The sequence below is a fragment of the Athene noctua genome, chromosome 4 (assembly GCF_965140245.1).
Source record: "Athene noctua chromosome 4, bAthNoc1.hap1.1, whole genome shotgun sequence".
Taxonomy (NCBI): domain Eukaryota; kingdom Metazoa; phylum Chordata; class Aves; order Strigiformes; family Strigidae; genus Athene; species Athene noctua.
In genome coordinates, this window is record NC_134040.1 from 50,127,764 (window position 1) to 50,155,332 (window position 27,569).

The following is a 27,569-nucleotide window of genomic DNA, read 5'->3' on the forward strand; positions in this document are numbered from 1 at the left end:
CAGCTTAGTGATGGAGAGCTGATCCTAAAAATCATAAACGGGTTCAGCCTCAATTGGTCCTAGTTTCTTTAAGTGCATCATAATATTTCTATCCCAGTATTTCAGGAAGCTTTGCCTGTCAGTATAAGCAGTTATTTAGGGAGACCTTCTTACTTCATTGTGAAGGAGGAAAGGCTATGATTATAGACAGCTTTTTCTTATGAGTTGTTCTTGAACTGGAATATAACACACAGTCTGCTGCAGAAAAAAGTTTATTTAACGTTTCACTAGCAAAGCTACAATTATAGGAATAAAGCTACAATTATAGGAATAAGGTTTTTGCTGTTTTATTATTCCAACTATGTGTGAAGCCAGATAAGGACTTTTCAAAACAACCTAAGGCTTTACAATCAACTTCTGACAACAGTGAGAAATATCAGCCATCCCAAATGTAATGCTGGGCACCTTATGCACTCATATACATGATGTCTCTATGGGCAATACTGAGTGTAATGCATTCAAATGTAAGGTGCAATACAGAATAAGTTCCTTTATTTGGTGAGGGTTTGCTGGATAAATAGAAAGGCTGATGGTGTGAAAGAAGGAATGAATCCCTAACTAGGGTCCTGCTCTAGCAATTGAGTCACCTTCATAGAATTTCTTGAAGCTTGAAATGCAAAATGAGGAACAAGAAAAGAAATTTGAGCCAACAAGATTTTTTTCATCAATTAAACTAGGAGCAGGAGTGGAAGAAGGCAGCAATATCAGTAAATAAGCATGGAAAGTGAAATACTTAACATGTCCTGGAAGAGTTTACTACTCCTGGCACAGCTGAGGACCTGGGAACTTTGCAAAACACTTCAGGGTAGCAGCATTTTGATCTTCTCTGAATGTACATGAAAACTAGAAGCTTGCAGTTGTCAAAGTGCTAGAAGGGTCTAGAATGCCTAATTGTAATGTAACTTTGAAATCTGAATTCTCAGTCTCATCCCTCATCTTTTCTCTCAAATATGATTGTACAACAGCCTTCTAATAATGGCACAAATTCTGCTCATGTAATCAAAGGGTCTTGTATAACAATTGTGTGGATGTTTGCTTTAGATTGCTCAGGGAGGGAAGTGCACAGACATTCCTGCTGATGTCTGTGGCAGCCTTGCTCAGATAAAGACCGATGGAAGACTGTCGAAAAGACAGATTCCCCAGTGTTGTTAAATCAGTGTAGTCCCTTTGACTTCAAGGGAATTAGTGATTACATCTGCTGAGGACGTGGTCTATATGGTGATAATGTCTGAGCTGTATAATAATGGCATTGCAGATACGTCTTCTCAGATATAAGAAGAGTGTATGACAAGCAGTAGCTGCTCTTGGGAGACAGCATTATTCTGATATTAAAAATATGAAGAGACAAGTTGGCATTACTCTGGGAACTGATATTTTGGACACTGTTGTCCAGTACTATGGTGTTATACATGCATTTTTGATAGGAACACTGAGTGCAAGAAGGCATTAGTACTGCAGTGGATTGAGTTAATTGGCGTAGCAGGATGTTGGCGTCAGAGCTGCTGGAACCTGTTTCAGCTCCCCGTGGTAGTAGAATGGGAAGGTTGTGGTGTAGCACTTGTCCCTGTTGTAGGTATAACAGGTTTCATGTTCATTGCAGGAGGTGCTCTGCTGGGCCTGGTATATCTCACCACCCAGCTCAATTTCTACGGGATCACATTTCTTGCAGCTGGAAGAGATGGAGAATAGAACAAATGTTAAGAGTTGTGATGAAAAGATGCCCCTGGTGAAACCCAACTCTTCCTTGCTGATCTGCAGATGTAGCTAGCACAGTACTGTGGTCTTCTTGGGTTTTACATAGGAACTCCTGGTCAGATGCTTTTAGTGTTGTCAAACTACTATTGGCAAGACTGGTCCCTAAAAGGGAGGGTTAAACAGGCAATGTGTAAGTTGTTGATATTTAAGACATTTGAGATGAACAGGAGTCAGAATGAAACATTCCCTGTAAATGTGAGACCTTTTTATGTGAATTAATCGTGGAGATAATTTCTTGGCTTGCAACAGAGTATGAAAGCTAGTCTCCGTGGAGAAAACTTTCCTCTGTGACCCTGCCTCACCTTGTCTACTGGCTTTTGAGCATGTTTTTGAGCTGCTGTGGGCAACATTACAGAAAAGGTTAAGTTTTAGGAAATTAACTTGGTAAATAAAATTACTTACAGTTCAGTCATGCGGTAGACAAAAGTGGTTCTGAGAGGGGACAAGGGGTCAGAGATGTTCTCTCGAGCCTTCAGGGGGACACTGCAAAGGAGGGAGGAGAATAGCTATCATGAAAACTGCTTATTAAACAGGGGACTACTCTGCTGTGAAAAATTCTCTTGTTCTTCAGGTTATTTCTGTTTGGACTCTTCTCCATAGCAAAAAGCCCAGGAATGGCAGATCTTCACCCTTCTGTGCCCTCAAAGGTAACAACTCTCCCTGAGGGGGCTGCAGCAATTTTTGAAGGTGCCACTTTCAAGGTGACAGTGCTGATAACTTTTTTTTTTTCCTTTTAAACTCTGAGCTGGCAGATGCCTGAGACTTGCAGGACATAGAGATGTTTAATTAGTGTTTTTCCTGTTGTGAGTTCTGTCAGAACTCCTGCAGCTCTAAGCCTGAACTTGGTCCCTGTTTCCAAGAGACACACACACTTCTGTAAGGTTTGTGTGAATAAAGAGGACAAAATCCTACTCTTGAACTGAGATCTGCCTCTTTTCTGGTAGTTTGGGCATTAACTAGTTTTCCCAGCCTATAAAATAGTAGGCTTGCTGTCAGATCGGTAAGTAAATACAGTGTCACGGGCCCAATTTTGTTTCAGATTAGTTCAACTGCAGAATTGTTACACTCTACCTTGCCAGACTATTTTGTAAAGTTACTACTGGACCACTTAAAACATGGAGATGCTTTTTATATCTGAAGGGACAAACACCAGATATGTTCACGTGAGCTAGAAAAACATTAAGCAAAAGGAAATATTCCAGGATACCATAGAAAGCAGCCCATGGGAAAAACAGTTCAATTCATCTATTCCAGGACATGGGAAACAATGCAAAGAAAAGGCAACTCTTATGACACCTTGTGTCCTGTTCACCATCTCCATGTAATAGTTGTCTGCCACTTACAGGATGCGTATGTTTCTCTCCAGGACTTCTTCATCAGGATTTTCTTTGGAGGGGACAAACTTTGAGGTCACTGTTACACACTGACATTTGTTATTGACCAGCACGTACTCGTCCTCAGAGTCCTCTGGATAACCTGAAAGCACAGCATATGCAATCCCAGGGTCAAGCAGAAAAACCTTGAAACCTGCTCTAGCAGAAAACCAAGTGATGAGAATGCTAGAAATACACCATTATGGCATCTGGACTGATTAAGGTCCAGGTTGCAAAAGGTACAAATGAGCCTCTCTGCAAAGATGACTTCAGCTGTCTTCCCTGCTCAGGCTACAGTGTGTTTCTGTATGTGGATGTGATGGGATGGGGAAGGAGAAAACAGTGAACCCAGACACTGTGTGGCTGCTGAGAGGCAAGCATGCAGGGGCTTCTCATGAAATGGGAAGAAAGTTCCCTTGCAAGTCTTGAGCTATACCTGGCAGCTGAAGGGCTGATTTTACCCTAAAAGAGGAGGTGACTCAGTTCCTCTATCGTGTACCGGGACTATTCTAGCAGTCCAAACCCTAGTTTGGATCTGGCCTCTAAATAAATGTCTCTGACCTTGCCAGTGTGGCAGATGTGCCAGTTTTCCTTGGGTGGTGTGTTGTCCTTCAGGTCCCTGAGGGAACAGATGCCAAAAAGCACTACAGGACTCAGCAAGAAGGCAGCCTGCTGACCTGGCAGCAACAGGCAAGTGGTCCTTAGGATGCTTGTGGTTTGCAGGGAAAATTCCAGTCCTGGTTTTCTTCCTCAAATAGAGAATAACCAGCTTGGCTATGTCTCCTGTGCTTTTAGCACACTATTCAACATGAAACTCGGTCAAAACAGGTAAAACATCCCTTCTGTCACTCAGAGGCTTTTTGAATGTTCCTGGTGGCATGCAATGCCTTCTTGCTGTGCAAGTAGGTGGATTTGAAATAGCTTGTTCTTTGTTAGTTGGTTTTCTTCAACTCAGAGCCTTTTGTCTCTCCACCCATAGCAAGCTAGCCTTGCTTTTATATGCACACACAGTCATACCCTCCTTAAGTGGTTGTTTTTACATCCCTCTGTATTTCTAAATGCTGCTAAAATCAATTCACAGCTGTCACTTTGCAGCATCACTCTTCCTTCAGCCTGCTTAGAATTACCAAACCCAATGATTTTTATAAGATGAGGATAGTTCATTTTGGGCTCAAACAGACCTCAGTTCTAGGGACTCACTTACTCTAAGTTGTCATTTAGTTTAACCATGGAGAGGAAGAAGAAATGGGCTGAAAATTACCATGTTCATGACATCTGTAGGGGATTTCAGAGGCACTTTGACTTAAAAGCTTTGGTCCTAATAGCCAGATTTCTTTGAATTATCAAAGTATGGATCAGTAAGGAAGCAGGTACACACATTGCATCAGCTCATGTCTGTTTTTTTTCTTAATCTCCATGTCCAAACCATGCTGGGTTTTATGAGCAACAGACCCTGTTGCTCTAGGGTGAAAAGGATAGTGCTCAAAGCCTGTGAGAGCAACAGCAAGTTGGGATCCAGGAGCAGCACATGGATTCCAAACTGGAGTGTAAGTTTTCTGATTGTTAGTTGCTATTGGCAGCAAATTAACTGCCCCATGAAACTGTCAGCAAGACCAAACAGGGACAAGTCCTCTGCAGTACTGACTGGCAGAGCCCCTAGGTATCTAGTCTGTACAATGTAATGCAAACAGCATTCCAGGTTTTCTACCTAGGGCTTCTTAGAGCTTCCTTCTTGCCCCTAAAATATGCTGGTCTCATCTGCTTCCATTCCACTGGGTTATTTTCTGAGACAGTTGCAGGCCCCATAACTGTAGGAAAAGGCATCAAAACTGTGTAAATGATGCCTCAGAGTGACCCTACAATTCACCTGTTGGCCACAAATGCTCTTTCTGTGACAATTAGTAGCAGAGTACCTTCTGAAGAAGATTCACTGTGGAGTTCTTGATCAGGAAGGAAATTACTTTGCTGTCTTGCTTTGGGCAATAAAGCAAGCCACCTACAGACATGTAGGAGATGTTGCCCTTTCTAATGCTCTCATGGTTTTGTTTATGCCTCTACAGCATGTCCCACTATAGCATATGCTCATTGAGCCTTTTAGAGCAAGGGCTGGCTTTTATCATTTCTCTGTATAGCATCCAGCACAGCTGACCAGCGGTACAAATGCCACTGCAAAATGTGCACATAGAGTGTAAGGCCAGTCATACTTCTGACTGCAGCATGCCCTGCCATGGCAGAAATACATAATCATACCTGACACACAGAGATGGTCATTATATGGAGTTTAAGGGTGCTTGTCTCTTTGTACCCCTTATTCCAGTCTCTCTTGCTCTGCATGCTTCCTCTCTGCCAACTCATCACTCAACATGAACGTTTCCCTCTGAAGCAGAAGCTTATTACAAAAGCCTTTTTAGCCTCTGCCTCCTTGAGCCTTGTCCTTTCTTTTGTCTTACAGAAAGTCTCTAGCTTCTTGTCTTTGCAATAGACCTTCCTCTGGTGTCTGTGACTCTATTCAATGTAAAGCTGTCTGCAAATCTTTGGAAACCTTTAATCCAAAGCCAATATTCGAGTCAGATCCTATAGGCTTTGGGAGTTGTCCCAAAGTCTTTGGGAACAGGCTTTAATTCGTCTTCTAAAATTATATTAACATACTCTTTTATGAATATTCAGGGTTTTTTTTACTGTACTCTAAAAATATTGTCCTGATTTAATTCCTTGTGCGATATTATGGTTTCAGTTACCATAAAAGTTACAGGTACTCCATATATATATTTTTTAAAGTAAAATTACAAAACTCAAAAAAAGATAGTTTTATCAACAATACTTCCAGGTATCACCCAGTGAAGTCCCTTTGGGGAGAAGGTAGTTAAATACAAAATTTCCTAATGTTGTTCTAAATGTCTGCATGTTGGATTTTCTGGTGCATGATTTAGTGCAATATGGTGTTCCCTTTCTCCCTCCCTCATGCAGATATTTTTTTCGACAAAATTTCTCATCTTCCAATACTGGGTTGTCCTGTAATATGTTGTGAAGCCCAACAGAATTCAGCTGCAGCACAGTGAAGAAGCAGACATTCCAAAAATACCTGTTTAAACTCTGTTGTGGGTCCAAGCAGCTACTTTATTAAAGTAGGAAGAAACTCAATTAGCCCAAAAGTACATTCATTTCAACATAAGTAGTACAAACAACACTACTGTAGCTGCATGTAACTCTAATTTGACTTCCCCTTTAAGCTGCTTGTGTGTGTGTGTGTGTATATATATATATCTTAAGCCATGCATATGAATGAGGAAAAGCAGACTGAGCTGTGTTGAACCTACACAGTATTCCTCAACATCTGTCCATGCTGTTGGTTGGAGCACTGATTTAATCCTAGATCCTAGACTAGATCCACCATGTGGCTGAGGATGACTTTAGACTGTCGTATAGAGATCTGGCATTAGCAGAGTCAGTATCTATTACCTGTGAACCACACTGAGGAGTGTGCTGGGATCACAGTCTGATCGCAGTCTAAAACAGGAGTCTCCAAGAAGTTCAACGGAGTTACACAATAAACCACAGCTTAATCAGAAATAAGTTGGCTGTAGCCATATGACAGGATTACCAGGAAGATTTAGAAGCCTTTAAATCTAGCAAGCAAGAGTCTTGCAAGCTTCCTAGCACTGCAGAAAAGCAAGCATGCATGTCTGTGGTTTGTTGCTTCAGAAACCCAATCAAAAATGGCTCATCATAAAGTCTTAAATTTGCAGCTAGTCATCACTTTTTTAGCCTCAAGGCAGCACTTAGCAACACACAGCTCTTTGGTGCAGACAGACACTGAGGTGTCCAGCACCACTGAAGCGTGACTGCTGGAGCAGGCTTTGAGGTTTGATTTTTGACTGTTCGAAGAATTAATGGTCAATTACACAAAGCCTGTCATGGATATCTGAAGCACAGTTCTCCACGCCTTCCATTTCTCACCTACCTGCCACAAGGGCGAATGCCAAGGAGACGGCCAAGGCTGCGCACAGCAACAAAGAGCTCTTCATCTTGCCTTCCATTCTTTTGAAGAACACGAGTGGAGAGCCTGTAGTCTGCCTATAAGGGCATGTGCAAATGATACAGCTATGTTTCCTAAAATAAACAGCCCAGCCAGCTAGCACTGACAATGTGGAAAATGTGGCTGGGGACTGAAACCAGGCATGGTTTAATGCACAGAGATCTCTGGCTTTCAGAAGGGAAGGGGGGCAAGGGGTTGCAGTATTACTGTGCATTTTTATCCTGTTCATCACCAACAAGCAATGAAGCTGCTGAGTGCAAGGGAGTGCAAAACCACCCTGGTCCTTAGGGGACATCTTGCCATTGGGGCCAGTGGCACTCTCCCACCTGGGGATGAGGAGTGTAAGGTAAGAAAGTGTCCAGAAAGCCAAGGGGCCACAGCTCTGGCTCCTAGTTTTGAGAAACCAGACTTAAAGATCACCTGACTCATATTACAAAAAAACACTTAACGTTTCAAGATGAGAATCCTGTTTGCACCAGGTTCTGTGCAAACCTATATTAAGGGCTCAACCTGCCCCTAGAGAGCTTGCAGACAAGATGAAAGAGGGGAGAAGTAAAAAAGGTAAAGCAACAGTAGGTCTGTGGCAAAGCTGAACTCTTTCTCCATCTCTGCCTGCTGCATCAAGGAGTTTCTTTCCTTTAGAATGGAAAAGGGACTCTGGGGGATTTGTGGTTTATGAAAATTTCTGAGTCAGGTCCCAGGCAAACTCTCTGAGGTACTGGGCGAGCAGACTTTTCCTGAAGGAGGGGAGTACTGGAGAGAGAACCTGGGATATTTTTGTCCCAGGTTTGAGATCACTTGTGTAACTCTAAACACAAACATTGCAGGGTAACCTGCAATCACCAGTGCTGTCTCTGTAACATATGTATGTGTCTTGCACAGAAAAGGCCAACTTTTAAGGGAACTCAAATCTTAGCAAGGCCCTCCAATTCCCTACATGATGTAGAGACAAAAGGGGAGGCAAAGTACGATGCTGGCAGGCCCATTCTTAGCCAGGGTTATTGCATTTGTGTTTTCTGAATTTTTGCTACCTGCAGTGTACGTTTCACTCAACTGACATCAGCAGCACATGGTAAATCTCCCTGTGTTCTCCAGCTTTTCCTTATGCAGCAGAGCAGCAGCCCTGTGACCAGGTACAGGTTTTTCACACAGGCTGGGCCACCCTTGGCTCACCTGAGGTAGGTTGCTTTTGCCAGGCTCTCAAGAGGCTGAATTCATTAGGCAATGCTGCTAGGCATCCAGATCCTGGAAGGGCAGCCTGTCACCTTACAGGCTGTTTTCCCTTTCTCTAGCCTTTGCTGCCTGGGTCCCTAACCCTAGAGCTGTTCAAAGACCCCAGAATCTATCTCCCGATTTTTTTCTCCTAGAACAAACATCTGGCAGTTGCATGATGCAATGAGCTTTTGTATTGCATCAGCAGCACTCACACACAAGGCTTCCCCTGGAAAGTGGTGGGGGATGATGGGTGCAAGCCCAGCTCCTAGCATGGCATCAGGTTATGCCATAATTCTTCTTTACAAACCTTGTTTTCTCACTAAGGCTCCAGCTTTAAGGGGGCAAAGTTGGGGTTTTTTTCCTTTCCCCCTGCCCAGAAGTTATTGCCAACAGTTTCACATGGAGCTCTTTTCTGAAGCAGCAGCAAGATGTCCCTTGTGCCCCATCTTTTTCAAAAGGTTAAAAATAAGCCTAGCTAACCACAGGATGGTAGGAGTGTCTATCTAAAGTACTATTTGTTTCAGTCACCTTTTTTTGTAACAAAATAGGAGGTTTTTTAGACATATACAAGAAAGGGGGATGCAGATAACAGCATAAAACACACACAAAAGAGGCTGGTTCTGGTCTGTTTTGCCAAACTGCACTGATAAAAACATGGTACTAGTAAAATCCAAGCAAAGGCATCCACGAGTATTTTCAAACCCAAAGGGAGAGACTGAGCAGAATTATATTCTGTGTGATTCTGCTGATTTCGGTGGTTTTCCTTCACTGCTGGTGCTCAGCATACCTGAATTTCAGTTGCTAAATCTACATGTCTGCATACAGTACCTTGGGTCTGTATATGGTGGTGTGAAAGCTATTTTTAGTCTCCTTCAGCCACCTGCATGTCTCTGAAGATTTCTATCTTGATTGTAGGTTCTTTAGAGGACAATTTGTTTTATGGACTGTTACTTTTATGGACTATCCCTTTTTTACTGTGCGACATTTTGAATTGTCAGAATGTTACCTGGGGAAGAAGGCATTGAAGAGCTGTGGCAGTTTGGCAAGAGGCTGGCAAACCATCACCCCAGGATTAAATTCTGGGCTGAGTGGGGAACTAGACTCCAGACCTCATTGTGAGGCAGTCTAGCAGATGAATAATTGAGAATTTGAAAAGAAATGGGAACCAGCCTTGTAGTCTCAAGTGTCTCCTTTCACTTGTCCTGTGCCTCCAGTTGGCCTTGGACATGCTGAACTAGGATCTTCCAGGTAGGAAGCTGAGCAGGTGCCTGGATGAAGTGACGCAAATTTGTTGGTCTTTGTGTGTCCTTGCTACGCTTGGGTGAGGAGTGGAGGACAGCTGTACCAGGGCACCGAGTATCTCCAGAAAACACACCATCCGCTAGCAGTCTGTCCTACAGCTTTCTGTTCTCCTTGTTTCTCACGCAGAAGCAAAGAAAATGGTGGATTAAAACAGACCTGCAGCAGTCACTGATTACCATATTGGTAGTGGTGATTCCACTGATGCTTAAAGCAAACCAGTGTGATTTGCCTTGAGCAGTTCCTGATAACTGCATGAACTAACTTAGACTGGAGGTCATCTCCAGCTTCATCAGAAGTGGATGTCATTTTCAGCAAGTCCTGGAGAAGTTTCAAATGTCTGTAGATGCTATTTCTTTTCTGCTCTTAGAGATTAACCTTGGATTGAGAGACAGCATGTCAATTCATTTAAATCCACAAATCCAAGTGGAAGCTGGTCTTTTGTTAAAGCTCTGAATTTTGAAAGGGCAGACTGTAAAAAAATGAGGGCACTACATTGTTAGGGTAGTTAGGTGGAAACTGTCAGGGTCAGGGACACATTGAAGGCCTAGGTTTCTGTAAGTCACACTTGTAAAAGTTACCTGGAATTTTAACCATGCAGAAATGGGCTGGAGACTTCTCTGGATGGACTTCACACACAAAATGGTAGGATTAAGCAGCAAGATTACAAAGCCTGATCGGCAGAGATGACTGTATTTTAGTGGCCGACTTTATAAAGTGAGAATTTCCACCAATGTATGACTAACAAATGAATGCCATGTCTCACTTACCAAAACCATGTTACTCTTGTTGCTCTTTCTTATACAAGCTTGTATCCAGGGAAGGTGATATCTGAAAATTGGCATGGGCAGATTTGGAAAAGGTGTCTTAGTCTGAAGCAAAAGATATGTTTGGTGCAAGATATACAGAAAATTTTCCATATACAGAAAATTTTGACCCAGAGGTGACTGTGGAGAAGCGAAGCATGTCAAAAAAAAGGCTCATAAGTGAGACTTGCCTGCCATCAGATCTACCAGAATCCAAATGAATCACCACAAAGTGAGTAAAGTTGTGCACACCCCCTCTGTTTCAGTTAACTTCAGTATTTGCTTGACATGCCTTTTTCCACAAGAAGGTGCACAGAGGTATTTATAAATAAAACTGCACCTGTTCTGTGGTGAGAAAAAAGCACCTGGACTTTTCTATGCAGAGCTCCTCTTGCTGGGACACGTGGCTGCTTAATTTATCAGTCTCTGGGTTTCTGAGCTCGGACTAAACTAATTACTGTGCCTCCCTCTGCTCTTGTGTCACGGCTGTCTGCATTTCTTAAAAACAGACCACTTACTGCGGCTCAGCATTAATGTGATTTTCCCTTCAGCAAGGTGGGAGCCTGGGCTGGGTGCTCTGGCAGGCAACAGACACAGACAAGCAAAAATACAGGAGGAGAATGCAAACATGAATGGATTGTCTTAAAAACCCTCCTGATGAAGAGTTCCCATCTGCTGAAAATCAGAATTGCTCCTTTACTAATGCCCTGGACATGCCTGTTGGTGTAGGACTGATCCAAAGGAGCACGGAGGAGCTGAGGGTTGATCCACAGCCTCTTGGAACAGGCCTGGTTCCTGCTGGGAGATGCCCGTATCCCTGTAAAGATGCAATTGGGTGAAGGGAAGGACTCAGGAGGGTTACTGTGTGTACCTCAGATGGGTTGAGCGAGTTTTTCAAGTACTTCTTTGAAAGTTTGATCTGATTGTAGGGAATCAAGTAATGGGAAGTTTTGGTGAACAAGGGGACATGTCAGGTGTGCTATCTTTCTTTTATTTTTTTTTTTTCCTCGTTGTAAGGTTCCTATACAGCCAGCAGTTGGATGCATCTGTGATTTTAGATGAAGAAAAACCCACGAGGAGGAAGAAAGGTGCTCTTCTTTCCATGTGGCATTACTCATTGCATAAACCTGCCATGACTGAAAAAAAACCCCTTGCTTAGAGGCTGCCTACATCAGGCAGCTCTTTATGGGTCTGGATAATAACGTAATAGTAGCAGCAAACTCAATTATGCTCCCGAGCTGGAGTGATTTAATCTATCAATTAGAAGCTTGACTGACAGGGATCAAACCCGAACTTGCAGCTACATCCAAATGTGTCGGGGGTGGCGGCATTTTCCAAGCGTGTGGAGGGCGCGCAGCACACACACCACACCCCCCGCCGCGGCTCCGGCCCCGTTTGCCCGGCGGGCAGGGAGCGCCCAGCTCCCCGCCCGTGGGTGACGTCCCCGCCGCCCTTCCGCGGGGGGCGGAAGCGGAAGGAGCCCGGGGCCGGAAGCGGAAGTGCGGCGGTAAGACCGGAGCGGAGCCATGAGGACCCGGCGCGGCACCGTCCTGCGGCCGCCGCCCGAGCCCGCCGAGGAGGAGGAGGATGGCGGGGAGGGGGCGCCCGGCGGCCAGGCGGGCCCTGAGGGCCTGGCGGACGAGGTGGAGGACTTCCATGAGGCGCAGTTCCAGGCGGTGATGGCGGCCCTGGAGAGCGGGGAGGAGGCCGGGGACAGCGAGGAGGAGGAGGAGGAGGAAGTGCTGGGGCTGCAGCTGCCCGAGGAGGATGAACATGGTGAGGAGGAAGAAGAAGAGGAGGAGGAGGATGTACAGGGGCAGGATCTTTACATCGACCACAGTGCAGAAGAGGATGGAGGTGAGGAGGAGGATGGAGAAAGTGAGGATGATGGAGAAGGTGAGGAGGAGGAGGAGGATGGAGGAGATGAAGAGGAGGGGGGTAATGAGGTTGAAGATGAAGATAGTGACCTCTCCATGGAAAGCGACTTGGAGGAACGCCGTCAGGACACTAAGCTTCCCCACGAGCTCTCCTGGGGCCAACGCAAGCAACTCTACTACGACACGGACTACGGGAGTGTTGCCCAGGCCAAGGGCAAGCGTAGCCAGCAAGAAGTTGATGCTGAGGAGGAGGAAGAGGAGCAGGAGGCTCAAGTAATCCAGAAACGGTTGGTGCAGGATTTAGGGGAAGATGATTACGGGCTGGATGTGATCCAGGGCTATCTGGCTGAGCAGCAGAAAACCCTCGATAGCAAAGGGCAGAAGATTGACAAGGATTTGCAGGCCCTTTCCAAGAAGGAGCAGCTAAAGCTACTGAAGCAGGAGTCCCCGGAGCTCCTGCAGCTGATTGAGGACTTTGAAGTCAAGCTGATGGAGCTCAAGGACGAACTCCACCCGCTGCTGCAAATGGTCAAAAACGGCACTATACCACAAGGGAAAGGTAGTCGCTATTTGCAGACCAAGTATCATCTGTACTTGAATTACTGTGCCAATATCAGTTTCTATTTGGTGTTAAAGTCAAAGAGGATGCCGGTTCATAGTCACCCCATTATTGAACGGCTGGTTGCTTACAGAAATATAATCAATGACCTAGCAGTTATAGACCAAAAGTTATCCTCACAAGTTCGTATGCTTTTGAAAAACTACTATGATAAGAAGGAGGATAAATTGCGTAAGGAGAAGAAGTTTGCGGTGTTCCTCCCGCTGGATGTTAAGAAAAACAAATCAAAACGCGCTCCTGGGCTTGCTAATGGCCGGGCTACTGCTGGTGAGCAGTCAGATGAGTCAGACCTGGATGAGGAGGCTGCGCTAAAATACTATAAGATGATGGAGGAGAAGTTGAAACTCAAGAGGAAGAGAGCTGAAGACGAAGACACGCTTGAAGAGGAAGCGATGTTGGAAGGAGAGGATCCAAATAAAAAGAGAGGTGTGACCTATCAGATGATCAAGAACAAAGGCCTCACCCCCAGAAGGAAGAAGATTGATCGCAACCCAAGGGTCAAGCATCGGGAGAAGTTTCGGCGAGCCAAGATTCGCCGCAAGGGCCAGGTCCGTGAAGTTCGGAGGGAATTGCACAGATATGCCGGGGAACTGTCTGGCATTCGTGCAGGGGTTAAGAAGAGCAGGAAGCTTCAATGATAATTATTTTTCTTTGTTTCTGAGGGTTGCAAATAGCACTAAAGAATCCAATAAAATTTTTATAAAGGATATTGTGTGTTTTTTTCCTTAAGAAAACTGGGGGTGGGATGGTATTGTTTTTTTTTCTTTCAGAGGATGCTTTTCAGAAGGTGCCACCTCTAAAAGGAGCACAGGGCCCTTTCCTCACCTGGCCTTTGTGTTAAGGTGTTTTATTCTATTGCGATGCTGTCTTTCCATACTGTAAGTATTGGCTTTGAGAGGCTGCAAGGGGGGTGGGGTGGGGTGGGGGGACCTTCCAAGGCTGGGTTGAGAATGGGGTTTGTGCAGCTGCCACTGCCTTCTTTTTGCAGTCTCGGTCGGGTTCATGTTCATCCTTTTTCTGTGTTGAGCTGCAGAAAGAGATACATGTGGTTATGGTATTTAATTCTTCTGATTAACTCCTTGTGCTCATACATTTAAGAATTAACTACTTTTAAGGTCTCTTAAATCTTTTAAATTTTGTAATCAAGCAGAAAGCTATTACTTAAACCCCATGTGGCCTGAGATACCATTTTCCCTCCTGAATTCAGAAGCAAAGCAAGGACTTTTCTGGGTTTCATAGCTATTTATCTGTGACAAATACATTAACTTCATCTATGATAAATATGTTAACTGTTGTCTGCTCTTATAGGTCTAATGTAGCATTGATACTGGACAAACATGTAAGATGTAACATTGTCTTCAGTTTGAAGGTAAACTTTCCAAATGTTTTGATTACTTCCATGCCTTCTGGTGGGAAAATGCATTTAACCCCACACTGAAGTTCTTGCTGGGAGCTGGCTGTGAGCGGCTAGTTCCAGCTCAAGCTGTAAAGGAGGAATGACAGATGAATTTTTCTTAAAAGTTTAACAAATGTCTCGGGTAACACCTGCACTTGTGTCTGGGTCAGGTTTCAGGGAGCCCCACCAGTAGCATCTGAAAGGTACTACTGTGTTTCCCATCTCAAATCACTTAAGGGGAATAATTGTCTTGTCAATAAATGTTATTTCATGTTATGGAAGCACTAGTGTATTTAGATGGTTTGTTTTAGGGTGTTTTTTTTGTTTTGGGGTGGTTTTGTGTGTGATAGTCTTGAGGGATGCCAAAATATGAGCATATGTTCTTGAACCTCTGACAGGCTAGATGCTGTGATTCAGATATGAAGCTCTGCTCGCTTTCTTCAAGTGAAATGTGCTTCTGTAGGTTTTGATGTAAACCTTTACACCCTAGGCCTGTTTCTCCCAGGAACGTGTTTATTGCTAACTGGAGAATATTCTGTGAATTTTCAAAGCTGGCTGTTAAAGGGAGGAGTAGAAAAAACAATAAACTTAAGCTGGACAGACGGGAATAGAAGTAAGGAGACTTTCTGTAGTCCTTACATGTCCTGGATCCGTGGGATGTGGAGCTATGCATGGCGATTTCTGGTATGGTAGATGTATAAATCAAAATAGTGAAATGACAAGTTCCGCTGCCTTTAATGGTCCTGCATTTGTTTGCCCCCTGCTGCTCACAGGCCAAACAGCAGTTGAAGGCTGCATAATAAAAAAAAAAAAAAAATTGCTCCACAGAAAGTGATTACAAAGCATTGGGAATTGATCCCCTCCATGAAATTGCCTGGGTCACCGAGGCACAAGTGTGGCTTGCTTGAAGAGGTCACAGACCATGTTCTGTCATTTGAGGAATGCTCTCTGTAACCTGATGGCCTCAGGGGATATGTGTGGGGATAAAGGTGTCCTTCACCTGTGCTTACTCATCCTCCCTTACTGTGAGCAGAATCAACAGTTCAACAGTGTTGGCCACTTGCTCTTCCGAGTGAGAAATGCATGGTTTTTAGTGGGTCCCAGCCTCACCAAAGAGGGAATTAGAGCTCTTCCCAAAACACCTTTTATTAATTCTGCACTGAGATCATGGTGGAGGCTGCTACTGATAATGCTGAGCTATGCTCCTGAGGCTTTGCAGAGAGGTCGGCAAACAGTAACATGCTGAAAAAAAAAGCAGCTTATGTGATTTTTCTGGGGAGGAATGGTGTTGTATAACAGGCACCATGTTATGCAGAAAATAATCCAGCAGAGGTACTAACTGATCTCATTTCTGCAGCACCTGCTCATGCACGTTTCGTACTTTGTGCAAAAATGAAGGGCTGATGATCTTTTGAAGGATCTGCAGGCAAACTCTAAGTATCCAAGATGACTTCGTGTTCCCTTGAAAAGCTTTAGGCAGCCCACAAGCAAAATTCTGGCAACTTCCATCTGAGCAATAAATAAGGGAAGTAATAAATTGGCACGCTGTTGTGGACACACTCCCTGGAAACGTTGGGATGAAGGCTGAAGGCAAGAGGGAACGCAACATATCGGCACACCCAGTGCAGGCAGCTAGCAGATGGCACAGCACGTCTCCCTGGACAGCTCCGCCAACCCCTTTTAATGAAGATTAAACATGACATTATGTTCAGTTGGTTAGTTCGGAGAATGGACCAAGCCATAAATAGTTCATTCCTGTATGGTTTAATGTGTGAGTGATCATGGGAAGGCTGTGATTATTAATACCATGGGAGGGGGGATGCTGTAACATTGCTCTGAGAAATACTTCTTAGAGGGATGTTTTTGCTAAAGGGAAATCCCTGAGGGTAAATAGGTTGTGAAAATGGACATGTGAAATAGGGTAAAGACCACAGATGATGGTCAGGAAAACAAGAAGTGGAGCAAGGTTCTGCTTTTTTTCCTTCTCCCAGTAGTGTTTCTGGAGAAGGTGCTGATGCTGCCAAGCAACATGGGATGGCTCTCATCCTTTTCAGGCTCCTGCTTAGCAAGCGCTGGCTGCCCTGCTCAGAAAGGACTAGTGGTGGGGGCTGCCTCAGCAGCCCCCGATGCAGGTTAGGATTTACACTGCCTCACCTGCATCGCCCCTCATAGCCACAGAGACACCTGACACTGGGTCCTTCCCATCCACTTGCTTGGAGCACGGTGATTCAAGACATAGTCCCATGTGCCCTTGCACGTAAACGATTCATATTTAATAAGCACATAGGCAGTGTGTAGAAAGCTCTGGGGAGAGGTATGAGCAGCTCTGTTGTCTTTCTATCCCTGGAGAACTTGGTAGCTGATAAGCATCCGGAGTAAGCCTGGCTTGCCTTTGGAAGCTTGGGCAGAAAAAGTACAGTGGCAGAGAGGTGGACAATGTTTTCTGCACGACGACCTGAAATTTCTATGTATACAGGGTAAGGAAAAAATTATTAATAACTTGCATGGAAATACATCTGCTGCTGCCTTAAATTTTGTCAAGGCTTTCCTAGTCTTCCATAATGTTCCATCAGCAACAGTCTGGACACTGTTTTACTCTTGCTAGCACTGGCAAATAGAAATTCAAACATTTAGCTTTGAGATTTGTAAAATGGATTAAAGCATCTGTTAAATTGTTGCAACATGTTGCATGACTTGGGGCAGTGCTGCAAAAAGCATTCTCCAGAATCAGTTGCCTTTACAGCTTTGCTTTTGAAATTTTTATGTGAGATTTAAAAAGAAGGAAGCAACATCTTTTCAGCTTAACCTAAGTGCATTGAACTCAGGATATTCTTGAAAAACTGGCATACTTATGTTCTTTCTCCCTGCCCTTTGACAATACTCCAGTCCACATTAATTGTCCTGCCTTAATGAGAAGTCTTTATTACTGTCTGCAGAAAGACAGTCTCCTAAGTGAAGTTCCCATTGACATGGCCTATTTGATAGTTTTAATAGTAAGGAGTATCTCTGGACCTTGTATTGTTGTCTCTTGTGAAAGGATCTGAAAACGCTGTTGTCTGTGAGATCTCATGCTGGAGAAAGTGAGGGGGAGGCAGGAGATGGTGTAATTGCTTCGCATCATGGGTAGGTTAAAGCACACGGGACTCTGACTTTTTGTTGCTGTAGGAAGGTGGTTTCTTAAGATTGAAATGTGTGTTTCCTCATGCAGGCTCTGGTCCTACCAAGGCGACTCCACGTGCACAGGGATGCATCCTCCTTCCTCCTGGCTTGGTGTAGAAGTAGTCCATGAAATACAGGTGAGGGGATAGTGTCTCGCTGACAACTGCTTCTCCACAGCCAGCAGTCCCGTGGTGTTTCTAGCAAGGCTCAGAAGCTTATGCTAGAAGGCAAGGTGGGCATGTCTTCAGTTTTTCTTAAAGTTCAAGCAGGATGAAGTGGCAGCGATGAAAAAAGAGGGTTAAGGGTATGAGTCTGGAGAAAAACCCCAAACCCTCTCAGAGGAAGGGTGGAAGCATGGTCCTGCTCTCCATGCTGCCCAGAGCCCCCGCACCTATCGGGGTTCGGTTATCCGTCTTTTGTCAGCATTCGGTGAGCCATCCTCCAGGCAACCTGGGCGGCGAGTGGTGGCCCGCTGGGCCAGCCCGGGCCGGGGGGAGACCGCTACTCCCGGGAGCCGAGCAGGGCCGGGCCGGGCGAGCCTCGCCGCCGCCACCAGCCACCGCTGCTGGAAGGGCCCCGCGGGCCGGCGGCAGGTAGGGCACCGGGCCGGGGGGCTGCGGAGGGAAACGGGGCGCCGCGGAGGAGCGAAGCGCCGGCCCCCCCGCCCCGTTCTGCAGCGGGGGCGGGCGGAGGGCGGCCGCGGCCCTGCTTCCCGGCCGGGGCGGGGCCCGGCGGCCCGGGGCGGCGATGGCGGAGGCGGAGCGGGCGCCGCTTCTGCCGCCGCTGGCGGAAAGTTCCCGGGACGGGGCCGGCGCGGAGCTGCCCCCCGCTATGGAGCGGCGGGCCGAGCCCGGGGAGGAGGAGCAGGCGGCGGCGGCAGCAGAAGAGGAGGAGGAGGAGGAGGAGGACGAGGCGGCTCCTGCCTCGCCGCCTTTCTTCCTCCTCTACCCCGGCCATGGAGGCGCCGCCGCGCCGCCCGGCGTGTGGAGACCCCCGGCGCCCCGCGGCGGGGCCGCCCTGCCCGTGCTGGTGCTGAGCTACCCGGGCCCGGACGGAGCCGGCGGCGCCGGCACCCGTGAGTAGCTGCGGGGCTCCTCCCCGGGCCGGGAGCCTCCCTCGAAGCGGGGGGTGAGCCGCCCCGTGCGGCCGGGGTTGAGGGGGCAGCGGCCGGGGACTCCCTTCGCGCCCCTCCGCCGCCCGGGGTGTGGCGGGGCCGTGTGGGCGCCGGGAGGTGTCATGGCAGGGCTGAGGGCCGCCGCTGTGAGGCGGGGCGGGGCGGCTCCGGGCTCCCGCCTGAGGGTGCATGGAGCGCTGCTCAAGGCTTTGAGGGCAGCCTGTGGGCGAGCGGCTCTCGGCAGGGAGGAGTTGGCAGCAGTCGCCACCGTCCGCCCGGGGCTCCTGAAAATGGGGTGCCCACCCAAAAACTGCCCCTGAGCAGGCAGGGCTTCGGTGGAGGGGGGCCCGTAGGGGTGTCGCGGTGGCCGGGCTGACCCCTGACAGCAGAGACAGGGCCAGAGAAGCAATGCCGGCCCACGGGCTCAGCACAACCCGCGCTGCAGAGACCCCTCTCCTTTCTGGAGCCTTTGGGAAGAACTGGTGCCGCCCTTTGAAATGGAACAAGCAGCTCTTGGCTTGGGCTGTGGTTAGGAGGTGGGAAACACCTGCTCCGGCTTCCCACCAGCACTGGCCGAGAGAACAAACTTCAGGCGAGGGCATTGCACGCTGGACGCGTGACGAGGCTGGAGCATGTTGCTGCCTTGCGCTCTTGCGTGGGGCGTGTTGGCTGGCAAGTAGTTTTCTGCTTCGTGAGATTCTTTGTAATGTTCTTGGGGTGTATCTGAGTAAGCTGGAGTACTGTGAAGTAGTTATTGCGCGTGTTTTAAAAGCAAACAAAATGTATACGTACGGATTTATGCAGAAGTGTTCTTCCCGTTTCCATCCATCCATCCATCTTGAAAATAGCCGGTAGCTTCATCCTCTGGGCTTGGGCCAGGCTGTGGGTGACTGAGCTTTTTGCTTTTGGTTTGTCTCCTGCCTGCATCCCAGGTGAGCATACATTCACACATTAGCTGATTATTTTGGGGTGGGTAGTTTTTTAATTTTCTTTGCAGCTAATGTATTTTATTTAAGCCATTACTCAGCAAAGCTATAACCAGTGAGGTAACAAGTCCATTTCTGTAATTCCAAGAGCAGGTGAAATGACCTAACTTTGAGACATATGAAGGGCTGTCTCTGCCTGACAAATTTTGTCCACAGTCCAAAACTCCTTCCCCAATGAGCTGTCCTTTAAACTGATAGCTTCTAGTGAAAACCTTAATTTTTACTTCTCCCCCCCCCAGTCAGGAAATCTTCACCCACTGTAGTCCTGTGATGTGTGTGCAAGGGACTGAACTATAGTTAAGAAGCCTTTAAGAAAAATATTTAATCTTAGCCATCATGCTTCTGCTGTTCAAACTTCATTGTGAGGTGGCTTCTTTCTGTGTAGATGTGTCAAAACTGAGGCATTGAGATGAGCATGGTTATTCAGGAGGAGTTAGTGTAAGAACTCACTGGTTGAGCAATGCTTTATCCCTTCTGTTAGCCTTACTCTGCAGTGGCTGCTCATGTAAGCTTTGTGAAAAAGCCTTATAAAATGTATATACAGGTCCCCTTGCACTTTTTTGGTCTCAGAGGTGAGAGCTGCCTGTGCACTATTGTATGTCAAAGCCTGCTCAGTAATTGAGTGACTGATGCAGTGCGAGCAGTGTCTGAAGGGAATGTGTATCATAATCTATTTGCATGGTATCTTGGGCTCTGTTTCTCCTGGGGCAAACTCTGCCTGCAAATCTTTTTTTTTTCATCATCCTTTGTGTTTTGTTTTTGTTTTTGTTTTTTCAGTTCTCATGTCTGTAAAAGCAGCTCTTACTTGTTCATTGTTGAGCAGCAGGAGCAGGGGATTCTGCTGCAAAGTCTTGTTTACTTATTGCTTTGGGCTTGTCGTTGAAGTAGGGGGTAGAACTTCACCCCGGAGTGGAAAGGATGTTGTGTGCTTAAATGCTGAACTTAGTCCTGGCTATCTGTAGAGTATGTGGCCTTGAAGGTGTCATCACTTCTTGCATCTCCCTCTCAATGACAGTTACTCTGTGTAGCATTGAGGTGCAGTGGCGTTAATCATGGTCCAGGTTATAAAGATTGTTATGTCTGTGTTGGTGTAGCTGGGGAGACACATCAGTAGCCTGTGGGGCTCCGTTTCCTCAAGTAGCATGAATTCAGGTTGCCATAACATGTAACAGCTCAACACCGACAATTCTTGATCTGCTTGTCCTTGTTCTGCAGTAGTACCTGAAGTGATTGTTCATGTCTGCTTCCCTTGATTCTTTGCTGCCTGAGTTATTTTTAGAGTTAAGATAAACTGAGAAATGTGAAGAATGCTATTTTTGCATCTTGTGTGTGTATTTAAAAAAGTTATATACTCTATGAATACAAAACCCTCTCTGTGTAGCTGTAAACTGAAAGAAGCAATTAAAGTGAGGGGTATTTCCTGCTGGATCACAAGTTCCTCCCTTCAGTGCCTGAAGGCTGTCATTTCCATGAGCAGTAATGAAAATAATTACTCTGTATTGACATTTACATGTTACAGTGGAGGTAGTGACCAATATACTGGAAAGTCAATATTTGAGAATATTTTTGAGGTTTATTTAAACTTTTTTTCTTTCTGTTATGACACAATCATTCTTGAGGTGTCTCCACAGGATTGAAGCGTACTCTGCAGCTGTTTGATTTTATATTTGAAAATCTGGAAATATACATTTGGTGTTTGTGAACTGATGACAGCCTTCATAGCTCCGTGTTAGGGTTTTCTGGAGACTGGTGACTTGATGGGATTCTGCATGTGACTGTTGCTTCCACCTGCAGAAGTCACCCCAAGGGTTATTTGCACCCAGGTGGAGGCACGACGCTTGTGTTACCAGGGCAGTGGTGTAAGCTGGTGACCTGAAGCCCAGCGATGAACGTAAATGAAGAATATGTGCTAACAAAGAAATCATAAGAATGTGACTCTTTTACAACTTTATTTTCTCTACAGATTTTGTCTCAGACATATTTTTCCCTCTCCAACTAATCTTTCTCCATTTTATCCAAGTTTTCTTATTTACAAGGTAAGAGAGGTGAGATGATTCCAAAGATCAGGTGAAGGCAAGAGCTGCTAAGGGAAGGAGACTGCAAAAACTTTTCATGCCAGCAGCACCTGCTTTTGTGATACAGATGGTTCTAGGCAGACAGAAGGAACAAGATTTACTTAAACATGCTGAGCTGCAGTAAAACCTTAGAATACTTTTTAAATACAGTAAAAGCAAGTTGATTTTTTTTTAAAGCAAGTTGATTTTCTGTCTTTAACAAAAAACAAAGCACAAAAAAAAAAAAACAAAGAAACAAAAAACCTCCAAAACCATTCCTTGCTCCTACTGAAGGTGTACCAGATATCATGGTACTTCAAACAGACTTTTCCTTCCCCTTTTTTAATTGTACCCTCAATTGTGGGAGTTAACTCGAATCCTTTAACATCTCTGTTTTTCACAGTAGGTAGACCAAAAAACAGTTTGTCTCTTTCTCCAGGAATTAAGCAATTGTGCCACTGGCTTTCAGGTTAAACTCTTTTGCCCACTCATGTTTTTAGCATGCATGGTTCAAAGTGCCACTGTTATCTGAGGGAATGTACGTATCTGTGCTGGCAGAAGAGTCAGAGTTTGAATGTAAATGTTTTGTTACTAATTTAATCTTTTCAATTACATTTCCCATAAGAGATTGCCTGGTGAGAGGCTACTGGAGGAGTGTGAGCATGTGTTTTGTGGAATAGTTGCTCTGTTGGCTCTTGAATCAGGCCTGATGCTGTTTTTCTAGTCATCGCAACTGGTACAGCTATTGAGAGGACTAGGGGTAGTTGGACAGCATGTTGATGTGGAGTTGAGGCCAAAATGACAGGAAGAGAGGGAGTGAGAAGTCACATTCATAGGTTTGCTGGTAAGAGTTTTTCACCTGTCGAGCAAGAGCATGGGCAGAAAATAGGAAGATCAGAATTGTGTCGCTTAGCAGCATGGGAGCTGCCTTACTGGACCAGACTGTCAGGCTGCCTAATCTGATAAAGCAGCCACAAACAGGTTATAGGCTTTACAAAAACTTGCAAGAACCTGCTCATGATTCATACGCGTCTTAGACTGCAATATAAAGGCTTGTGTTTCTTCATAATTTTTATCCTGTTTGCATGGAGTTACCTCTGGCATTGCAGTCTCTCTCAGACCTCCTGAGCAGGTATTTTAGAACTCATCAGTGCAACTGAGCTGTTAGGTGGACAGTTTCCTTCAGCAGTGGTTCCCATTTGTATAGTATTGGTGGCTTTTTTTTTTTTAAATGCTTCTGTGTTCTCTTGTGATTTTAAATAACCAGAAGCAGCGCAGTCATCTGAATCAATAATCTCATCTGCCAAGTTCGACGTTTTGCTGTAGGGCTACTTTTCAAGCTCTACACGTGATCAGGAAAAGTTTTCTCCCCGTGATTGAAACTCGACTTGCTCGCAGGCCTGGCTTGCTGGCACTGGAAGTAAAAGTACATCCAAAGGTGCCCCCTAGAGTCGAAAAGGTTGTTTGGGAATTTGTTCGGGTTTTGTTGCTTAGATTGTTCCAATTTAAGCGTTTGAAACTAAAAATACTTTCCAGTACAGCTGAGTTTGCAAATACTAAGGGCTGATGGAGTGCTTTGCTTTCAGGTGGTTAGTCTTAAGATTCCAACATAGTCCATTTCTAATTCTTTCGTCTTGAAAACCTTTTTTCAGAAATCTGCCTTGTTTTGTAATCTCACTAAAGCCTCTATCCACTTTTGCCAAATGCTAATATGAGGGTTTTGTAAATTTTGTAAAAATCAGTCAAGGCTGTCTGACTGGTTTCAGATTGAGAAAGTGGTTCTTCATTAACCTCCTCTTCATTTATACCTATGCTTGTTTTTTTTTGTCTATTGACAACTCATTGAACCCTGATGGAGCTTTATTAGCTGACCTTGAGTTGCATGGTAGTTTTATCAAAGCCTTTATGAAAATACCAGTATTTGATAGCTTTCTTTTGTTTCTTTATAAGATCCTTTGTTGCTTTATAATTTTGAGGCACAGGATAGGCATAGGGAAAGGTTTGTTCTGTGTTTTCCATGTGGTGATAAAAGGCTCGCAGGTCAGTAAGTAATAGGATAATTTCCGTTTGGGGTTTTTGGGGTTTGTTTTGATTTTTTGTTTTCCTTCTCGAATAGAGATTTTATGTTCCCATAGTGCTGTAGCTGACATTTAGACATTACCTGCTTTTGTTACGGTTTTGCTACTTGCCTTAGCTTACCCTGAAAGCTGTAATTGGGAGGGCAAGTTCTCTGTTTTTATACTGTTGGTGTAAATTCAGCCATGTACTGGAACCTGGAGATTACAGCCTCCTCTGGACAGTTGAAGAGTTCTTACAGCTTCAAATACCCATATCAAACTCTGAAAAAAAACCCATATCAGCTTGAAAAATAAGTTCTGAACTTGTCATTGTTTAAAAAAAAAAAAATACTACTCATCAGAGTTTCTAAGCATACGTACACTTTTATCATTTTCGTTTCTTAGATGAGTAAAAGGTACTGTTTTACAGAGGTAAAGTAGCTGAATTTCTTTTAATGGAGTAATTGTTTGAAATCTGTTAGGTGGCATATTGTGTCCAAAGCTTTGTTTTGGCCAAAACATACTAGCAAACTGAAATTAATCAAGGCTGAAAAACATTTTTCAAGTACTTTAAATATCCTTATTGAGTATTTGCAGCAGGAACATGGCATAAAGGAGCCTGAAATACAACTGAACTGGAAGGGGCAGGCTGGCTTCTTTTATTTCTTCATGTTAAGAAGCAGCAAATGGCATAAAAGAAAACCAATTTAAGTTGAATGGTTACTTAATTTTTTTAACAGACTTCTGCTGTGATCCTGGTATGTGGGTCACTTGCCAGTGCTGAATTCAGTTGGAGACCCGTGTTGTGAAATGGGAACTGCAGGATTACACCTAATGCTGTTTATATTCCTAATTGTTTCAAAACAAAAAAATTAAACTGTCTGATAATTAGGTATGTGGGATAATAGCTTGCACAATAGTTTCTAGTACTTTGTTGATTCAAAAGGGTTTATTTTGGTTATTTGCTGTTTGTTTAGACCCTTTCAAAAGGTTAGCAAGAGTGAGTGAATTGTTCTCCTGGAGCTGTTTGTATATGGTGATTTCCACTGATTTTAAGACTGGTGGAATATAAATACTAAAACTAGAGGTTGTCATTGATGAAAGGATGTATAAATATCATACGAGTCAAAATGCTGTCAGCGTGCTTTATAAACCCCATTCTCTCTTAGGGAGAAGGAACAATAGTAACTGTTGTCGTTCGTGAAATAATTCTTCTTTGCATCACTGTAATAATATGCTGCATGGCTCTTTGTTTGTTTTAGTCTAATGGGGGGAAAGAGTTGCTGAGTCAAAATGCTATGCACCAAGCAGGAAGTTTGCACCAAAAGCAACTGCTTCCTCTTGCCTGTTAGGAGTAACAGCTCTTAAAACCCTCATAAAACTGGAAAAAAGGGTTATGTAATATACTTTTTTTTTCCAAAAGGCTATATGCATTGGCATGCTGACTTCTGTATCAAGTGATCAGTTTTTGTATTTCACATCCCTAAGAAAAAGACACACATCCTTTTGAGTATTTCTCTAGGGAAGAAGAAATACAGAGAACAACGAAGGTCCCATGCATTAATCATTCATATGTTGCTATCAATATACTGTTCTGGTGAACAGTCAGCTTTCTCCAAATTTACATGGCGAGGGATTAGGCGTCCATTTCATATGGGTGCTACGCATCTGCTCTCCACAAATATACTGAAGCCCCACAAGAATAAAGTACAACAAGCTAATTTATTGTTGCCTGGTACCGTAGCTGAAGTGGGTGGTGCTACTGTGTCCCATGCCCTGGTTAAATAGTGACCTCAGGAATAAGAAGGGCATCTGTTGACCTCGGACCTCTTGTTCCTTGGAGGTGGGGCTGTGTGGGTTGGGGGGACAGAGGAAATTCATCTGGCTGGATAGGGACAGGGCAGTGCAGTGCTGTCATCTTATTCTTGAGAGACTGAAAGCCTGTCTCTGCCTGCTGAGAGGTAATACTTCTTCATCGGCTTCACCTAAGCAGTACCAATTTTCAGATGAGGTTTTTAAAGTGTAAGATTCGGTCATGTAGCTATATGTATTTGTGGTGTTCTCCCTCATTGTTCTTTCATATGCACGTGCCTGCCTAAAAGAGCTTAAATCCTTGTTCACTAACATGCTTAGAGCTAGATCATTTTTCCCTCATTGTTTCCCCCAAAATCCATCCTAACATTTTTTTTGTATGTGGGAAATTTTAGCTGCAAGGTACCCTTTGAGAAGGTTGCACAGCAAATAAAACATAAACTGTGGCTTGCACACCTACTCTGAAAACAAAGGTACTTATTTAATTCCTGTAGTGACATCCAGGCATGTGAAAGGAATACAAATGGGTCTTTGTATTCCTCGCGCTGCTAGTCTGTGCTCCTTTGTAGTATGGGGGCGACGGATGAGAAATCTGCGTGGTGCGTTATGCTTGCTCACAAATTGACTAGTATAGCCTGATGAGAAGGTGCTGTGGATGACGAGAGCCTAATTGCTGCCCCTGCATCAGCAGCATCGAGGAAGCATCCTGGGAATTGCTTGCCCTACGCTCGGAGCGGCTGATCACATGAGCCTGAATTTTCAGTTCAGTTCATTAGTCAGCCATTTTGGTCAACACCCTGCTTACTGCGCACAACCAATCCTATCAGCACTCGCTGTCCTGGCTTATCTGGGAAGAAAGGGACCAGCAGTTTGATTTCATCAAACCTGGATATCTGTCTCTACATTCTTCCTTTGTTTTTGCTTGGGTAATCATCAGGGGAAGCCATTCTTTTTCCTTCTGCTTTTTTTATTATTTTTTTTTTTACATTTTTTCTCCTCCTGTCTTTGATGCAGAAGCCAGGTTTTCTGTGGTTGTTTAGGATCAATAGCCTCTAGCATAGCTGAAGACGACAACAGTGGAAAGGAGGGAGGAAGAGACAAGCGTGAAGGAGCAGCGTTTTTACCTTGCTTTATATATGAAAAGGCCAGAGCAGTCTGTGCGATCCTGAGCATATCTGTCCTTTAATAGCAAGGTATTTCTTATTTTCTTCTTCAGCAAGCTTTTCTTTCTAGTTCTTATTTTTTTCCCCCCCGTTGTTGTTGTACCAGCTGAGTCATCATGTCTGCTCTGACGCCTCAAAGCGACATGCCAACCCCCACCACAGACAAGATCACTCAGGCTGCCATGGAGACCATCTATCTTTGCAAATTCCGAGTGTCGATGGATGGAGAATGGCTCTGCTTGCGTGAGCTGGACGACATCTCGCTGACACCCGACCCAGAGCCTACCCATGAAGGTACGGTCCGGTTCCCTGCCTCGGGATCCCTGCAGCCATCCCATTGTTACGGCCACTGCACGAGTTGGGAGGGGGTGTCTCCAGGACGGGATGGTCTTGTACTGCCTGGAGAACTGGGACACCCTTTGACATACTAGAAAGTCAAATTGGTGCTTCAGATTGCCCTTAGAATTTGTTGTGACTTTTGTAATCCACCCCTTTAAGAGAGATGGATTTGTGCTTAATTGTTGTTATATTTATTCCAAACCTGGAACTATCAGGTTTGTCTGTCTTGGGAAGGAAGGTAACCATGATGTGTGCCCAGCAATACATTTATCATGATTTTACTCTTAAAACAGGGCTTATAGCTCTGTTAGTCAGCTGTCAGCTTTTACAAATGGAGCATACTGGCAAAACACAGACGTGTGTCTGCATATGGTCAGTGGGTAGTTTTTGGAAAGCCCCAAGTGATTACGCAGTTATGCCTATTGTCGGGTGATAACAACATCGTCACAAGTCTTCCAGCTCACTTCTGT

The 27,569-nt window shown here is 44.9% G+C and overlaps 3 protein-coding genes across 14 annotated transcripts in view; 2 read left to right on the plus strand and 1 right to left on the minus strand.

Annotated features, from left to right (window-relative positions):
* Positions 1–310: 310 nt before the first annotated feature.
* On the minus strand, positions 311–7,236 carry JCHAIN (joining chain of multimeric IgA and IgM). Its single transcript, XM_074903938.1, has 4 exons — positions 7,129–7,236; positions 3,138–3,270; positions 2,197–2,277; positions 311–1,708 (listed from the first exon to the last, which is right to left on the minus strand). Exons 1-4 carry the CDS (start codon positions 7,202–7,204, stop codon positions 1,507–1,509), a joined length of 492 nt encoding a protein of 163 aa, XP_074760039.1. The 5' UTR covers positions 7,205–7,236; the 3' UTR covers positions 311–1,506.
* A 4,775-nt stretch (positions 7,237–12,011) lies between these two features.
* UTP3 (UTP3 small subunit processome component) lies at positions 12,012–13,726 on the plus strand. 4 transcript variants are annotated; one of them, XM_074903940.1, is made up of 2 exons: positions 12,012–12,380; positions 12,420–13,726. In XM_074903940.1, the coding sequence occupies exons 1-2, from the start codon at positions 12,050–12,052 to the stop codon at positions 13,655–13,657; spliced, it is 1,569 nt and encodes a 522-aa protein (XP_074760041.1). In that variant the 5' UTR covers positions 12,012–12,049; the 3' UTR covers positions 13,658–13,726. The 4 variants fall into 4 exon arrangements, with proteins under 4 accessions (XP_074760041.1, XP_074760042.1, XP_074760043.1 ...); XM_074903941.1 differs by having other exon boundaries at positions 12,012–12,331; positions 12,470–13,726; XM_074903942.1 differs by having other exon boundaries at positions 12,012–12,299; positions 12,477–13,726.
* A 4,572-nt stretch (positions 13,727–18,298) lies between these two features.
* The window catches only part of RUFY3 (RUN and FYVE domain containing 3), a 56,310-nt gene continuing 47,039 nt past the window's right edge, over positions 18,299–27,569 (plus strand). For 3 of the 9 annotated variants that reach the window (XM_074905308.1, XM_074905309.1, XM_074905315.1), the window contains exon 1: positions 18,299–18,649. In XM_074905308.1, coding sequence (XP_074761409.1) covers positions 18,322–18,649 — 328 coding nt within the window. In that variant the 5' untranslated portion in view covers positions 18,299–18,321. Of the gene's footprint in view, positions 18,650–26,186; positions 27,055–27,569 lie in introns of those variants that run through there. The other 6 variants (XM_074905312.1, XM_074905310.1, XM_074905314.1 and 3 more) reach the window with 6 other exon arrangements.